Below are 17,834 nucleotides of genomic sequence, written 5' to 3'. Positions count from 1 at the left end.
TGACAGCTGATCTCATTTCTAGAGGCCCAAAAACGCCAGGACAGTACAAATATCCCCCAAAATGACTGCTTTCGGAAAGTAGACAGTCTGAGGTATTTAGTAAGAGGCATGGCAAATTTTTTGGAAGTTTTTATTTTTTGTCATAATTTTGTACAAAATGAAGAAATTAAAAGAAATTTGTCATACTTTCATACATACTGTCACCAATGTATTACAGTGTTATTATATAACTGGTGTGATGGTGATCAGGGACACTGACTAGCAACAGTATGTTACAAAAAAATAATAAATCATTTTTATTACATTTAAAAAAAAAAAAAAAAAAAAAAAAACAATTTATGATTTGTTTTTTCTACTCCTGTGACCAGAGCAATACAATGTTACCATAGTAACATTGTACAACTCTGGGCAAGTAAAAATGTATGACTCTTCCCCAAAAAGAGCTTATGTAACTTTTTGAGCAATGAGCTTCACCTCACATACACACTTGAGGGTTTTGTAGTATGTTTCCAGATGGCTGACTACATAAAACATGCAGAATCCCATTATTTGCCATTGTACCCGTTCATGCTTAGATGTTCAGTCACCTGTATGCTCAATAAACAAAGAAGTTGATTAGCTAATTCTTTAGCATAATTAGGGTTTTTGGCACCATATACTTCAATGGGAGATGCTGTGAATGTATGGGTCCTGCTTTTTTATGCCTGGAAAACTCCTTTCCTCCTCTAGAACTGCAATACCCCCATTGCTCAGCCCAGAAAACAAATGCAAGAAACATAATGCACATGCAAAAATGCTTACACTTTTCTACCTGGTGATCTGGCCAGTAACACCTCCATTTTGGATGAATAAGACCAGGGGGCACCTTTGTTTATATTGGGGGGAGGGGGAGTGTTAGATGTACTAGCAGATTTAGATACACTAACAAATTGAAGACAAACCCCAGCTCATACTGCAGTTACACAAGCAGTTACAGCAGTTTCTTTTCCTTTTGGAATAAAGGTTTTACTTAATAAATACTGATTGTTGTAAGCTCCCCAGTTATTATTATATTATTATACAGTATTTATAAAGCGCCAATAGTTCGCTCAGCGCTGTACATTACAAAGGGGGACAGAACATGTGACAGAACAATACCAATACAATGCAAAACTTGAGGGGATTGAGGGCCCTGCTCTTTCGAGTTTACAATCTGGGAATCAGTGATAAATGGTTTTTCTCAACCATCTAAAGGATACATTTTGAAGAACAGCTCATTCTTTTAAAAAACAACAGACTTACTTTCTGGATCACCAGGTGAAAGTAAAAGAAACAAATCCTAGAAAATTAGAAAACTCATGCAGTCACCACATCTAAGAACTCTGCTCCTCGCACGACCTCCTGCTCTCTAGCACCCTCATCTCCTCCTCCCATGCTCGTCTCTAGGACTTCTCCAGAGCTTCCCCCATCCTCTGGAACGCTCTACCCCAATTTATCAGACTATCGCCTACTCTGCTTACTTTTAATCGTTCTCTGAAAACCTCTCTCTTCAGGGAAGCCTATCCTGCCCTCAGCTAATAATGGAATCTTCTATTCCTCCTACCAGTTCATCCCCTACAGTTACTACCTTTTGTACCACTAGCCCCTCCCTTCTAGATTGTAAGCTCCAAGGAGCAGTGCCCTCCTATCCCTCTTATATTGAACTGTATTGTTGTTGCATTGTCTCCTGTTATATTATAAAGCGCTGAGCAAACGGCGCTATATGAATCCTGTATAATAATAATACTATATCCCAAATAAATAAAATCAAAAATTATATATTATTAGAAGTGTAACTAATGTGTTTGGTACTGCATCCCAAACAATAAATAAATCAATCAAAAATTATATAAATTTATTAGAAGTGTAACTAATGTGTTTGGTACTATATCCCCAGAAAAAATGAGAGAGAGAGAGAGGGGGGGGGGGGGGGGAGAATGAATTGTAAATGTGTTTGGTGCCGTATCCCAAAAAATAAAAAATAATTATATTTTTTATTTCCTTAATTTCAACTTTGGTAAAACTGATTGAATTAAAAGGAAAACAGATTGGATTGTGCCCTGAGATTCGCTCAGACAGAACTTGTTTCATTGTGGCTTCTTTTTCTGGTCATCCCCACAGTCACAACCCTGTACATTGTGACCCGAGGGATAAAAAAGCGAGCCTTGTTTACAGGCCCACCCAATGAGAAGCTTTTCAGGCAGCCTTTCTGTTGCTGGGAAGGATTTGTCTGCGATCGCCTCCCTCAAGCCGGAAGCAGCCCGTGCTAGTTTGAGTGGGACACAGACCTGAAAGCTGTCTATCTATGCAGTGCTGTGGCCCCACCTTCTTTGTAGTCCCCACAGACCAGGCCAGCCGGCTGGAAGCAGCAAGTATAAGAGAGCCAGTGAGGGAGTGCAGCTCTCAGACAGGCGAGGAGGAAGGCTGAGAAGAGCAGTGATTCGTGCTCTTTTCCTTCTGCTGTCTCCTCGCCCTCCCTCTCCCCCTGGCTTCCTCAATACAAAGCCATGGCTGGCAGCACCATGCCAGCCTGTGACAGGCGGAGCAGATGGGACTCGTCTTCCCCTTAGAAGAAAGCACAGGAGAATAAAAAGGGAATTCACAGGGCTGTGTGCACTGCAGTCTTCTGTCAATGTGAGAGCTGCAGCACCCTCAGCCTGCCTCTTAAAGCTTTTTTTTTTTCCTTTCACTTTTTATTTCCTGTTTTTCCAGTATTTGCTGTGTGTGTGCATACATTATCCGTGCCCTCCCCCCACCCTCTTGTGTCTTCCCCCCTTTCCCTGGGAAGGAGATCAGAGCAAGGGACAGAAGAGAAGGAAACTGGTTGGAACCTGCAGGCAGGCGACCATCACTGCACAATGGGATGCTGTGGGAGCACACAGGTAAGAAACTCACTGCTACATGTACATGGCTAGCCAGATTTCCCACCACTCTGCTTTTATATCTTCTAATCTTACAGTCCTTGTGTGCCCTCACTTTGTACTGCGCTGCAGAAGATGCTGGCGCTATAGAGATTATTCCTTGGTACATGTGGAGTACTTATGCATTTAAGGAGTGCCCTTCTTTATACAGGTTTATCTTTAGTCATTGCTCCGTTCACAAAGGATAAACATCTTGTTTTTGTGGGCTCTCTGTTTGTTGTTTTGCTTTGATTTCATTGAACTTCACTGAAAATAACTTCATTTTATTGTAAAATAAACATCCCTATCCTGGTGTGTTAAGTTTGTGAATTGAGGATTTAGAACAGACTTTCTCAACCCTTTTTCCTTTTACCCCATGGAGGTACCCTTGAAATATTGTTTCAGGGAACCCCTGCTGAAAATTATTCTATCTACTGTTCACGATGCATCAACCACACCACTGACCATGGTCAGTTAAAATCATGCCATGTTACACGGTGGTCACTGTGGTTCCACCCCATAGTTTGGTTAACATTAGGAATACATTTTTTTTTTTTTTTGCCCAATGATTATTATTATACAGGATTTATATAGCACCAACAATTTGCTCAGCGCTTTACAATATAAAAGGGAGACAATACAGTAACTATACAGTTCAATACAAGAGGGATTTGAGGGCCCTGCTCCTTGGAGCTTACAATCTAGGATGGTATGAATCTTGGTCAGTTCAGCAGAGTGTGGCTGAGATTTGAACCATCTATGGGCGGACTGATTGTATCCATCAATTAACTTGGGTACAACCAGCATGTCAAATATTTAGGTTGCAGTTTTTGCCAGCTGCTATAGCTTTATATCTGCTAGAATAATCACTGTGCTGCTCCTGGCGCCAACCCCCCCCCCCCCCCCCCCCCCAACTGGGAGAACACTTTTTTTTTCATTAGGTTACAGGAACGAAAACCACAATAAATGGCCGGCTTTACATTGGTGGAACAGAATCGTGCCGCTGATGGGGGGGGGGGGGGGGGGGGACACAATTTTCTTTAGGGTACAGGAAAGAAAATTGCATCATTTATGGCCAGCTTTACATTGGTGGTCAGTGGGAGGAATGTTTCTCCTGCAGACTGCAAACATGATCATTGATGCTATTGGTTGCTAGAGAGCTTGGGTGTTCTCCAAACTCATCTCTAGCTGAACTCGCACTTCTCACGCACTCCATCTATAAAAGGAGCGTGGGTTTGAGTAGAGATTAGTTCAGTGGACACTTGAGATCCTCACTAGTGGTTACTTACCTGAGAAACCAGAGGAGAAATTTCATTGGTCCCATGACACTGGCTTTCTGGAGCCAGTGCTGGTGCCAGAAACTCCATCAGGCAGGAGATCAATCCATCACTCAAGGAACACCTAGTAACCTCTGGAGGAACCCTGGTTGAAAGAGGTTCCTATAGAGAGTAACTGCAGTGAAATATTACATTTAAGGAGGATCTTCATTCCCCCCCCCCCCCCCCCTTCTTTGTTAAATTGTTTTCTTTTTTCCCCTAGTTTTCTGGATTATTCTGAAAATGCATAGTTGCAAGTCCAGAAAATGTAACATTGTCCTGCTGTAATCCATCGCTGCATTATTCTTTGCTTAGGTCATCAGGAACTGGCTGTCTTTTCGCTGCTCCTTCCCCTAGGACATGCTCCACAACATGTGCAGTGTGATCTATATTGCCCAAGCATCCTGGAATGCATGATGAGAATATCCCAAGAGGCTTGAGGCAGCTAGGGAAGTCACTTAGACGAGAAAGACAGAACCGTGGGTGGTGATGCACATCCATAGGAGCAATGTTCTTCAAAGAAGAAAAATGGGATGAAGGTCCGCTTTAAAGCTGAAGACCAGGAATTATATTTTTGCATGCTTACATTTGGCCAACTTGGCTTGAGGTACATATTCATATTTGATATGCAGAGGGCTGCTGGGGATGTTGTAAATACCTGTAGAACTCCACACTGCATACAGTCAGTGATCTTTCGGGTTCTGTGTCTTCTTCCCAGCACACTGAAGAGGAAGGGCAGTGATGTCATGATCCCCACCTCTTCCAATCAGAAAATGGCTTGTATTAATTTGAAAAAAAAAAAATGCAAAACATTCACCCGGAGAGCCAAGTGATAGACCCCTCTGGTCAGCATGCATAGGGGAAGCTGCTATCACTGTATGTAGTTCCGACTACTACTTTGATATACAGCAGCCCCCCAGATATCAGCTGTGGATAAAACTTTGAGTCAATGTAAGTTTGCAAAAAAAAATGATTACTGGAGTACATCTTTAATGAGAAGGTGCAACTGAATAGTTCATAGCACATTATTACATTTTCTATAATTAGACAGGTGGAACTATATATATTTGTGTTCTTCGTTTTATTACATGCTAAACAAAAACAGACTTTTTAAGTGTTGATTACTTTAAGGACTATTCCCTTCCTTGGCATGCAGTATGTGATCCTGATGCTATAGCATTCTTATGATATACAGAAGTATAGTGTTAAGCAGATGGAAGTCCATAGATTCTTGGGTGCTTTAATTATTAGAAATTACATTCACTTTATTTACACTGAAAACTGTATATTCGGAGGCCCGGAGCATCTGGCACTCCAGGAAAGTGTCAAACTAACATTTAAAGCATCTTGAAACCGGTAAAGCATGTTTAATGTGTAAAGCTGGCCATAGACAGGTGGTGGTCAGAGGTGTAGCCAAGATTTTACTGCCCTCAGTGTTTCTAATGCCAGGCATAAACCGCTTGAATTTCAGCACTTCAGCCCGCAAGAGACTGAGAAAAAAAATAAATTGATTTCCCCCATCCAGAAAGTGTGGATGGAAGAATTTCTACTGTATTCAGTCCGCTGCAGCACCCACAGCAGCCTGAATACATTTCTGCCCCAAAACAGTGACTACATTTGGTAAGGCTTAGTCATGATCAGAGATCTGAGCTGCCTATACCAAGCTTTAACATCTGCATTTGGGTGACTTTGTGTTAAGGTCTACAGAGAGGGTAAGGGAGGTGCTCAGCAGGCACTTCTGACATCATTTCAGGGGCAAGTAACAGAGCAAGCATATGACAGAGTTGTCTAATCTGTGTGAAGCCCAATTTCCCCAGACAAACCCCATTGAATGGCATCTGTAGGTTCCCCATTGACTGCAGATTATCATTTATTGTAGTTAAAAATATCCAGACTGGGAGACTTTCATTGTGTGGCTCTAGGCACTGTAAATTACATTAATGGTCAGTTTGTTACATTGTGTGTTTCTTGGCTACGAATGATAGTTACAAATAATGGCTGTGTGAAATGACTGCATACTATTGTCTTTGTTAAACAAAGTCTGGGTTCGTAAGAATCTATTGACTAAAATGGGTTACAGTTGACTTTATAACTTGCTAAATTGTGCTTTCTTCACCACTATAATAATGGGTTTTTGAAATAAAATAATTGTTAGCACTGTGACCAGAGACTTGAAGATTGATGTTAAATCTGGATAGATGTTAGGTTGGCTGTACAGAGAAAAATGGCTGGCTATTGGCAAAAGATCTATTAAAAACCTTCATATTCTTGAGTCAAACATTTACCTTAGTCTGCATACTGAATTGGAGATTCGTAGACTGTGAAAACAGTGGCATCTCTTTCCTCTGTCAGAAAATGGCAATCACTGTGAGAACTTGTACAGGATTTTTCTTTACTGGTGTAATTCTTTTTGCTTTGGCTTGGCGTTAAGCACAGCATTTCATTTAAGACATTAATTTGCACAATGGCTTCTAAGCATTGCTTTCTAGAATACTGAGGGCAGCCAGAAAGGACAGGAAAGATCACCATTTCCACTACGATCTGTTGACGTGGATATCTAGCACTGCCAATAAACTTGAGATTTTGACTGATATGGGATGTTTCCGTTCAGATGAATGTCCTTCTTGGTTTGTCATTGGTAGATTTCATTTGAGATCTTTCTGTCCTTGTTCACTCTAGGTACTGTTAGAAGGTCTTAAAGAAGAAGACTCCTCTATGATACTATTTATTATCTTTTTTTTTTTTTAGTTTCTCCTGTACCCCCAGGGACAAAGTGCATGTAGCACCTTTTCCCTTCTTACTACGTAGGACATAAGCTGAGCTGGCCTGGTTGACAGCTTGCATCCCCTTCACCTACCCTGTGCAACCATACCGCTAACAAGGAGATGAATATCCGATGCGCCTTGATTCACAGCACTCTTTGCCAGACCCAGTGGGAACATTGCAGCACTGGTTTGTTGTGCAGGCATGGCTGGCAAAACTATGGCAGACGTGGGCAGTACCTTATGCCTGCCTGATATCACCATAACACCGCAAGGAGCAGGTGACGGGCAGCAAACTGGAGGGTACTTGCCACAGAGGAAGAGCAGAGTCCAAGTGATCAGGTGTAAGAAGGCAGCAGGACAGCTCTGGGGGGAGACGGGGAGAGCACATTTAAGGAGGGGAATGCAGTAACATGCGTTGGAGGAGGAGACTCTAAGAAAAGGCTTGCCAATGCCATGCTGAGAGAATGACCGTTCCCCTTTGGGGTACAGTGCTCGGGACTTCTATTGCTATCATGGTCTTATATCCACCTGTTTCTGATGTTTAGTTGACAGGAGTAGTGATGATGTTGTCTCAACCAGGGGTGGAGCAATAGTAATTCCCAGAAATTGGGCTTCTATCAGAGAAGGAGCAAAAGGGCAATAAATAGAGAAGGTTTGTTTTTTGTTTGAAGTTCATAGGAAAGGCAAAGTAAGTGAATTAATTTACAGACAATGATTTTATTTATTGATTGAGGGTTATTTAATGTGGACCTTCAGTCACATTTTAAGTGATTGTGTAATCCTAACCCTCCCCCTGCTTTTACGCATTTGAATTTTTTGGGAGTAGCAAGTACCTGTAAGTCATCGCTGACGCCTGCATACAAGATGGCTACACATGGATGAAGACCGTGCTAAGGATTTCAGGTTCCAGGAAGACAGCACTGGACTTTTTGGGCTACAAAACTTGTAGCTGGCAACTTACATTTTTGCATAGCCTGGTGAAGTGATTCTCTAGGGTACTTTGTTAAACGCATGTACAGTATTAGTCATATCCTAAGAAGAAATGAATCCCAAGTAATTTTCCAATATTTATGGAAAATTCCTCCAATTGATCAACATTTGGGACCCAGTTACACTTTTACATATAAGGCCTAATTTACCAAGCTTTACATGGCTCTTAAAGCACTTTAAATTACATGGCAAAGCATGCCTGAAGTTCACCTAGCCTTTAAGCTTTCATTTTGCATACCTTAGCTTACACTATAGATAATTCCGGGCCATCATGCTTTTTTTTGGCTGTGGTTCTCTTTAAGATCTGTGGAAAATGTTTTAGGAAATAGTCAAACTGCAAAATACGAAAAAAAAAAAAAAAGGGGAAAAATACATTTAAGATGCTAATCAATTATAAATTGCAAAATGTAAGTGGGCCTTTAGGATGGCCATCATAACACATGCTTTACTCTTGTTTTAGTGAAGCTTATTCAGTAATTTCTTTTAAGTACTGTGTAAATTATACACAGTCAGGACATTACAGGAAGTTATATTCCTATTTATGTACGGTGTGATTGACCCCAGGGGAGTATTACCGATTACTATAAAATTCTATTTTATAGTGTATATACACAGTTTGCTTTTGCATGTCATTTTTTTGCAGCTTGTACTAACAGGGATGACACTACGAAATCAGCTGACGTGATTGAAGTGCCTCTGCCTGTAAGGTCACCCCTCCGAAATCCAGGTCACATAGGACTTAATGTGAGCCTGCTGAGCCTTTCCGTTCAGAACCATCAGGCTCAGTATATTGACACACTCTGGAGCTTATTTTTCAGTGGGACGTTTCCTGCCTCTTTTTTTTTTTTTTTTTTAATTTGTTTTACCCATATACTGTACTTCTTGGTTATTCCAGTATTGAAAGCATTCCTTGCATTGTCAGTTTATAGTTTTTTTTAGTCATTGTTGTGGTTTAAGTACTGTATGCAGAGAATGGGCATTCACTAGTTGCTGCTTGTCATAAAGACCGACATCTGACATATTTGTGCTATTGTGTGCAAACGCACCATTTTGGCAATGCAGTTAAACTGAGATGGTGTGATAGCATTTTTTTTTTTTAGTGGCTGGTTCATAAGCCTTTTTATAGGTCTTTATATTTTGATCACGGTTACTGCCATCCATAGCTGAAAAAACAAATACAGATTTGTTGACCAGAATGTAGCTGACACAATGGTTGTGGATTGAGCAGGACTTTAAAAGAGAAGTAGGGCTTTTTTTCCCCCCTATTTATACTTGCCTAGGTGGATGCAGCATCTGTCCCCTGTTGGCTCTAAGGGTCGGTTCACACTGCCGTGACTTGGGATCCAACTTGTGAGACCCCAAGTCGCATGCAATGTGAAATCCCATGTTAGTCTTAACCACTTCCCGTCCGGCCGTTGTATATAAACAGCCGGACGGTGGCACTGCAGGGTCGGGTGGCCGTCTATAAACGGCCTCCCCGCACCCTGCTTGTGCGCGCTCCCTGTACAAGGTCCCGATCATGTGATCACCGATTGGCCAATCAGTGATCACATGCAAAGTAGTAAGCAAGATGTCACTTGTGACATCATTGCTTACTACGTGTGAAATCTGTGAATGATCAGAGGTCACATGGTACAAGGCTATTCACAAAAGCCTTGTACCATGTGACAAGCTGTGACCAATCACAGCTCACTCAGTACTTCTCAATGAGTGCAAGAATGCACACAGAGAGAAAGAGAAATGATTGCTTTTACATCCTATATGGGTGTAAAAGCAATCAGTGTAAAAAATAAAAAAATCTTCATCACCCCCCACAAGTAGTACAGTGTCACCATGGTGGCACTGTACTGCTAGGGTGACAGTATGTAAAAAAAAAAAAAAAAATAAAGTAAAAAAAGTTTAAAAATTATAATTTGCTTATAAATTAATTTGGATTATTTTTTAATAAAAAGATAACGGAATACATTTTGGCTAAGATTTATGATGAAATATTATTTATTTGCAAAATTTTATAAAAAAAACACTTTTTTTTCAAAATTTTTGGACATTTCATTTACATAGCAAAAAAAAAATACAAATCCCAGTGGTGAATAAATACCACCAAAATAAAGCTTTATCTGTCTCAAAAAAATGGTAAAAAATTCATTTGGGTACAGTGTTGCATGACCGCGCAATTGTCATTCAAAGTGTGATAGCGCTAAAAGCTGAAAGAGCTATGTTATTTTTTGGGGTTTTTTTTGCCGTCTCCTTCCCATTGGGGTGATTTTCATTAAATTTCATATCCTAGCAATCTCTCCAAAGCGGGCAGAGATCACTAGGGTATCTCTTAGACCACTGTCGCCAAAACAGATGTCCCAGTGGAATTATTCCCTGACCCCCAGTTCATGTGACAAAAAAATAGCATTTTCCATCACCTTCTATACTGGAGACAGGACAAATAGAGTTAATCTCCTCATCTGGGACACAGCAGTAAAAACCCACCAAAGGTTTTAACCCTTCCACATTTATCCCACAAAATGTTTTGGCATTACTGTATATCCACTTTTAAAGATTGTTTATTCACATTATGATATCTCTTAAAAGAATGTTACCCCAACATTTCATATTCCTAATATGTGCCTGCTGTGCCATGTACTTTGTGAAAAAGTATCCTGTTCTTTGTATTGCTTTCTTTGTGTGAAATCTCCAGTGTTCCTGCAAGTGTCTCTGCTTTCCTGTGTGCAGCAATTTCTCTTTTTATACACTGCACAGGTGCTTGACACTCTGTAGCCCAGGGGCATATTTTGACACATTGGAGGTCTTGTTGCAGGCTGGGCATCACCAAACAAAGTGTGACTGCTGCAGTGCCTTTCAATGAAAATGGAGGTACTCAATGGATAGGGGCAATTAATTCCGGTTTCCACCAAGAACCTGAGACAGAAGCACATGGGACAAAACCAGTTGAGACCGGAGTTCTGCTTTATTTGATTTGAAACAAAAACCCTACTGCAGGATGCTTTTTATCATGTACATCTTTGTTTATAGAGCTGTGTATGTGGCTTTAGGCTTGCTTAAACTACAATTTTTGTTTCCATTTGCCACATACATAGTTTTGCTATTTCTCTTTGCCAGAAATTTAAATTTGTATATTTCCTAACAAATGGTACTGTCATTTCACAGTTACTTATTTTCAACCTTTAGAATGTATTGCATCTCTTCAGACTGCATTGGCACATCATTTTTGTAAGTAGTGTGGTAGGTTAAACAGAAGATGGAGGTTGTACTAAATAAAAGCTTGACTGCATCTGACAAGGTCTGCATTGTGATGCGTAGAAAATAGAGTGATGATGAACTAGATAGGAGAGGGCCAGACTTTCAGAATAAAACAAACAATCTTGGGACCAGTGTACATTGGCAGTGTGCTTGCCATTCATCTTAAATGTGTTTTGGCATGGATTCCGTTTAACACTTAGGATCCATGCACACTTGTGCAACTTGTCATATCAGTTGCATGACCATTCGCATCCTGTTCTTTTCAATGGCACCTGTTCAAATCTGTACGACTGAAAAGGTGCCTGCACTGCTTTGGTGTGACTTTTGATGCAACTTGGTCCAGAGAATGTAAAGGTGCAACTAAAGTCGTATCAAAATTGCACTGCAAAGTCACACTGGAAATCATGTGACCTTGGAGATGCGGTAATGTGAATGCAGCCTTATGGAGGAATGAAAACAAAGCAGATGTTGATCACAGGCTGACCTTTAAATAGCCATGTGTATTGGTCATGATGCTGGCCATGGCAATTTCAAAAAGATTAAGAAATTGCCAAACGGATCAAGGTGCCCTCTACTAACAGATTCTACCAAATCTGTAAACCAAAAGCTGTTAGGTGTTAGCTGTTAAAGTGCCTGTCCATATATTTTAATCCATTTTTATTCAAATCTTGTTGAAAGTGGTAAAAAAGTTTTGCTATGTATGTTGATGGCATTACTAATACAGGAAGACTGCAAAAAAGGCTTTGGGGTGTAAATATTAGCACCTCAAGCAATTGGAGGATTTTGTATCCCTGGGAGATTTTCCAGTCTATTGGAAAATCTACCTTTTTGAGGGAGCCTGATTATTTTCTGTTTATGGAGCCTCAGAGGAAAGGATTGAAGTAGTGTTCTTTAGTTGCTATGACCACACTGTGTCTCTGATCTCAGTTGGAGTGGGGTAGAGATTTCCCTGCCTGTTAAGGCCTCCTACTTTGTTTTGCAAGTCGAATGTAATACGATATGTTACTTCTCATGTTAGGGATATTTAATTTTTTTTTTTTTAATGCATAGTCACATCCACTGTTGCAAGAATTAGACTAATATTAGGAGGCTCCTGCGCATCAGTCAAAAAAGAAAAAAAAAATCCAAATCTATTTAAAGTGTTACTAAACCCAGGAGCCTGCATTATTTTAGTACATATAAACTGGTAAATAACTTCTCATCAGCAGTGCATAGCAGTCTTGTGACTTCTATCAGTGTCCGGCTGAGAACTGGTTGTAGGAAATTTCATTCTGCTCTGACTGTCCTGTGAGGCTGCATTGGATTTCCCCCCCCCTCCCCCCGATCAAACATACTGTTTACACAATGTAGAGGTTTAACCTGTTAGGCTCCATGGTGAGTGTAACAAGCTAGCTTTACTGCATATACAGACTGATTTTACTGTTGTAGAGTTAATTTGCAAAGCACATGCTTTATAAACCTAAGCAAAAGCTTTCTTAACCTTTCCTGACTGAGCCAAATGCTTTCATTTTTCACATGCTCCCCCTCCCAGACACTGCAGCTCACAGTGGGAGGGTTTCAGTAATGGAAGTGGTGTCAATTCAAAAAGCAGTGTGTAGGCATGGCCAGGTACTGACTGACAAACTACAAGCTCGTGCATTTGCAGTGACATTGCCGCTTGCAACATTTTATCACCCCACTGTAGCCTACAAGTGTAATTTTTGCTTTGAATGCAGGAACAGTGAAACATTGTTTCCACACCATCACAGGAAGACTTCACTGGCAGGAAGACCAGGTATATGGATTCTGCTGGGTGAAAACTAAGTTCAGATGCACCTATAATTAAAAAAAAAACTCCAGCTTTGCTGTGACTTTGATGTAAGCTGACCCAAACTATTTCCTTTACATAACTGCAGTCACTGTGTGTGCTGTAATATACTGTAGTAGCATGAGCTACATACAGTATGATGCACTGTTCCAACAGCAGAACGGGTGACTTCTTGTCTCCGTGATTTAGGAGAAGCCTTGTGATTTTATAAAAGGAAAGAAAGCCTTGTATTCATAAATAAAAATGTCAGGCTTCTCCGGAATGGCGGAGATGTTTAGGCTGACTATTTAGTTCTGGCAGTAGAGTCATCCGTACTGCTGCTGGAACACAGCACTGCACACTGTATGTAGCCAATTCTACTACAGTATTTTACAGCACAAGCAGTGCTCTAGTTTTGTGTAAAGGAAATCTTTGAGCCACACAAACTATAGACCTAGGAAAGTTGAAATTCTTCCCCCCCTTCTAGTGGGAGGTCATAGTTTTTACTTTATTATAACCTACACTGAAACAAAGATTTCATGTTTTTGTTCTATGAAATGCTAGTCCTTGGGATAGATAGAATCTAAATTGTACTGCATGCTGGATGTCTCTATTACCAAAGATACATCAATTGTGACTTGTGATTACCAGGCCATTTCTGATCTGTATTACTGGCAGTTGGATATTCTCATTTTTGCACAGGGAATTTTATCCAACTTGTAAAATCTACTTGCAAGTAGGCCCTCTCCATGAATTTAAACAAATAAAATGCGCATTCTGCTGTGGACACCAGATGAAGTTTGGTCATACAAAAGGAGGATGTGTCCCTGAAAACCATCAGCGGGGACAAAGCATCATCAGTCAAGGCAGACTAGTGCTCTATAGGTGTCGGAAAAAGTAGAGATAAAAGCACTTTATGTTTAAAGTGGCCTTAAACCAAAAATGTAATATATTGCAGCTCACCAATCATTAGATTTGGCGACTGCATTCGTTTTTTTTCTTTGGCTCCCCCCCCCCCCCCCCTTTTCACCTGGTGATCTGGCCAGTAACACACCTTCAGTATTAGTGAGACACCACTCTGAATGTATGAGCATTGCACGCAGAGAAGACTGCAGTCTGGGGGAAGGAGTGTGTTAACTATATTAGCAATTTTAAATATGTTGACCAATTGAATCCAAACTCTAGCCCACTTTATAATTGGTTACAGCAAACCATTTTTATTTTTCCTTTTTGGGATAAAAGGTTTTAAATGAATAAATAAAAGCTGATCATTTTAATCACCTCTGCTAGTGTTGAATGGTCTCATTCATGAAAACTGATGCATTCTGCTGGAGAGCTTATGCTTTTGAAAAAACAGACTTGCTGGTTGGAGCAGGAGATGAAAATGGAAGAAAAAAAAAATATACATAGATGGATATAGATTTTGATCACTTACTGAAAGTTAGATTTACTTGACATGAAGAATGCTGCACTGTTCATCATGGTGAATGTATTCAGGAAGCCAAGAGTTAGGGAATGTGTAGAAGGGTCATTGAGAAACTAGGTGAGGTCCAAAAGAAACAGTTCTATTACATGCCTGGTATTTATATTGGGTGTTGTCCTTCAATTGGTAAACAATACACCGCATAGTCAGCATTTCTGTTTACTAAGATATAGAAAATATTTCACTGGTTCATGGAGAATATGTACATTTATCTAGCAAGATGTTTTTTACATTGTGTTTTTTTTTTTTTTTTTTTTTTTTTACTTGTAATGGAGCTGGCGTTTCAGATGATACATGGTATTTACATGGTATTTGTGGCAAATGCAATGGTCTCTAACCTGTTGTTGGGATTGGCTTTCTGTATGAAAGCACTATATCTGCTGAGCAAAACCTGTTATTCAGGGCATTTTGAAAACTCTTATCTGAACATTTCGTTTATGTTTGAATATATGTGGTGGAACTCCACTGACGTTCTGAAATGTCATCTTATCAGATGGCATTTCATAAACCAAATACAACATAGTAAAGCACCTCCCCTTCTCACAATATCTGACATGTCATAGCAGAATACTACTGTGTCGGAGTATAGGTGCTGGCAAATGTGTATTTTTTTCTTTTCAGTTTTGCTTACAGTATATTGAACTTTTTTATATACTTCATATACGGTACTTGCTAGCAAAATGTATCCTGGTTTTCTTAACAGATGATCTGTCCTGGTTCCTACCTTAACGTTATGAGAACTGACAAATAGCCAGCTGCTTGATCTATGCTGTTTTATAGAGCGCTTATAAAGTTACATTTATTCCTAACTGCTTGTACTTCTGTCTCAGCATCAGTCTCAATGGTGACTAGTTTGTGTGGTGTTTTTTAATTTTTTTAAATTTTTTTTTTCTACATATGCATTCAGCATAGCAAGAAGGGCTTGTGTCTACAGTCTCTCATTCTCCTGTGAATTTTACTACTTTTAGAAGTTTATAAGAATACAAAAAAAACAAAAAAAAAAACCCACTCTATTGTAGTGGGTCACTTGCAGGTTAAATGCATCTGTCAATGAATTCTACATGACCTCAGAAGCATCTCAAACTGATGTTATTGACGTGATTTCCAAAGACTGCCGCTGTAGGCCCGAAAAGGTGCAAGTTGAAGCCACATTCTTTGTATATTTGCATTTTACAGTACATATTATGACCTTTTTGTAGTAATTGGATTACAATGTTAAATTAGAACTATAGGCAATTTTTTTTTTTTTTTTTTTTTTTTTTCTTTCCATTTTGAATAGAGGAAGGTTATAACCCGTCAGGGTTTTTTTTTTTTTTTTTTGCCATCTGTGTCCCATTGCAGAGTTTTTCCCTTCACTTCCTGTTCCAAAACCAAACAAAGTGATGGGAAATCCCTGTAAATTAAGGGAATTCCTTGGGGGCCCCCCCCAGGTCAGCAAAACTAGTGTCCCCATTGGAAGATTTCCCCTCTATTACTTTTCTGGAGACAACCCAAAATTGGGGATTTTCTATTACTTTAAATGATCATAAACCGAAGAAATGGAGAGGATAAATCTTCTTAATTGGGACACACAGCAAAAAACAAAAAAAACAAACTGAAAAGCATTCTAATCCATCTCTACTCTGTCCAACACTTAAAGTATAACTAAAGGCAAAGAAAAGTTAATATGATGTCAAAATCCAATTCCAATCCTGAAATATCCAATTCAGGAATTATCTATCAGCATTTCATATCAGCTAAAGAGAAAAGAATACCAACTTTTTTTTTTTTTTTTTTTTTTTAAAGTTGGTACTTCTTTTCTTTTTTTAGCTGATATGAAATACTGATGGATAATTCCTGAATTGGATATTTCAGGATTGGAATTTGACAACATGTATTAAACTTTGCTTTGCCTTTAGTTATACTTGAAGTGTTGGACAGAGTAGAGATGGATTAGAATGCTTTTCAGATTTACAAAAAAAAAAAAAAAAAAAGGCATATTCTTGGAATTTATCCTGATTCTTCTTTCCCTATCTAGCAAGTCATTGGCCTGGAACTAGTATGCAGGACAGACTTTTCTGACTTGTTCTGGGTCAGTTGAATCAAGTATTACAGTAATGTGTGGTGGTTCCCCCACACCACCATGGATTCCATATTTTAGGGAATTTTGAGTGGGAATCATGTAGTATGCTTGACATTTTCTCATGGACCATGAGGGTAGTCGGAATGTTCCTCACTTCTGCAAAGCTGACAGTGGGCTTCTTCCAAGCTCTGGAAATGGCCCATTTTAGCTGCTATTAAGAGGCAAGTGGACAATTTTTGCTGATGGGACAGGAGGCCAGGGAGAGGGGAATGGAGAAGCGCATGGCGGGGGACTCTGCGGAAGGTAATATGAAACAAAGATGAGAGGCCATAAACTCTGGACCAAAAGCCCAGATGGGGGCAAGTCCACCATATATGGAGATCATCTCCACGTAGGCCACAGCCTCTGAAACACTGATCATCACAGGATGGGTTTGCTTGTGCTATGTGAGCCAGGATCCAGTACCATTGGAGGAGAACTTTATATGCCACCTCCATGGTGGTTGTGATGAAAGAGCATTTGGCTACAGTCTAATATCTTTAACTAGTTGCCGACCGCAGATAGCCGAATGACGGCTGCACTGCGGCCGGCCAGTTCTGGGTGGACGCCATATGACGTCCTCCCAGAACGTGCTCTCCTGCGCGCCCCAGGGGGTGCGCACCCGGCAATCTCCGCGATCGCTGTGTCCTACGGACACAGCTGATCACGTAATGTAGTAAAAGGCCAATCACAGCGGCCTTTTACCACGTGATCAGCCGTGTCCAATGACACGCTGATCACGGGGAAATTCAATTGCCGGTTCTCGGCTGCACTTTCCTCATGCTGTCAGATCATGAGGAAAGTACTGCTGAGCACCGGCAGTTGTCAGAGCGAGGATCGGCACCGATCATCAGGGCACTGATGATCAGTGCCCTGATGATCGGTGCCCAGCAGTGCCACCCACACGTTCCGCCCAGCAGTGCGCCCACTAGCTCCGCCCACCTGTGCCCAGCAGATCACCCACCTGTGCCACTCTGCAGTGTCACACACCTGTGCCCAGCAGTGCCACCTACCTGTGCCCACCAGTGCAGCCCACCAGTGCTGCCAGTCAGTGCCAGTCAATGCCCAGTGGTTGTGCCAGTCAGTGCCCTCTATCAGTGCCCTCTATCAGTGCCGCCTATCAGTGCCGCCTATCAGTGCCGCCTCATCAACGCACATCAGTGAAGGAGAAAAATTACCTGTTTGAAAAATTTTATAATAGAAACAAACTTTTTTTTTTTTCA

General features: G+C 40.5%; 1 protein-coding gene across 3 annotated transcripts in view; it reads left to right on the top strand.

Moving 5' to 3' along the window:
- The first annotated feature begins 2,311 nt into the window (after window positions 1-2,311).
- SLC44A1 (solute carrier family 44 member 1) overlaps window positions 2,312-17,834 on the top strand; it is a 182,359-nt gene continuing 166,836 nt past the window's right edge. Inside the window, exon 1 of one of the 3 annotated variants that reach the window (XM_089682619.1) lies at window positions 2,312-2,900. In XM_089682619.1, coding sequence (XP_089538745.1) covers window positions 2,877-2,900 — 24 coding nt within the window. In that variant the 5' untranslated portion in view covers window positions 2,312-2,876. The remainder of the gene's footprint in view (window positions 2,901-17,834) is intronic. The other 2 variants (XM_089682620.1, XM_089682621.1) reach the window with 2 other exon arrangements.

Source organism: Staurois parvus, unplaced genomic scaffold (genome assembly GCF_062004578.1).
Source record: "Staurois parvus isolate SC_StPar_1 unplaced genomic scaffold, SC_StPar_1.0 ptg000292l, whole genome shotgun sequence".
Taxonomy (NCBI): Eukaryota; Metazoa; Chordata; class Amphibia; order Anura; family Ranidae; genus Staurois; species Staurois parvus.
This window is presented reverse-complemented; position numbering and strand designations above follow the sequence as displayed.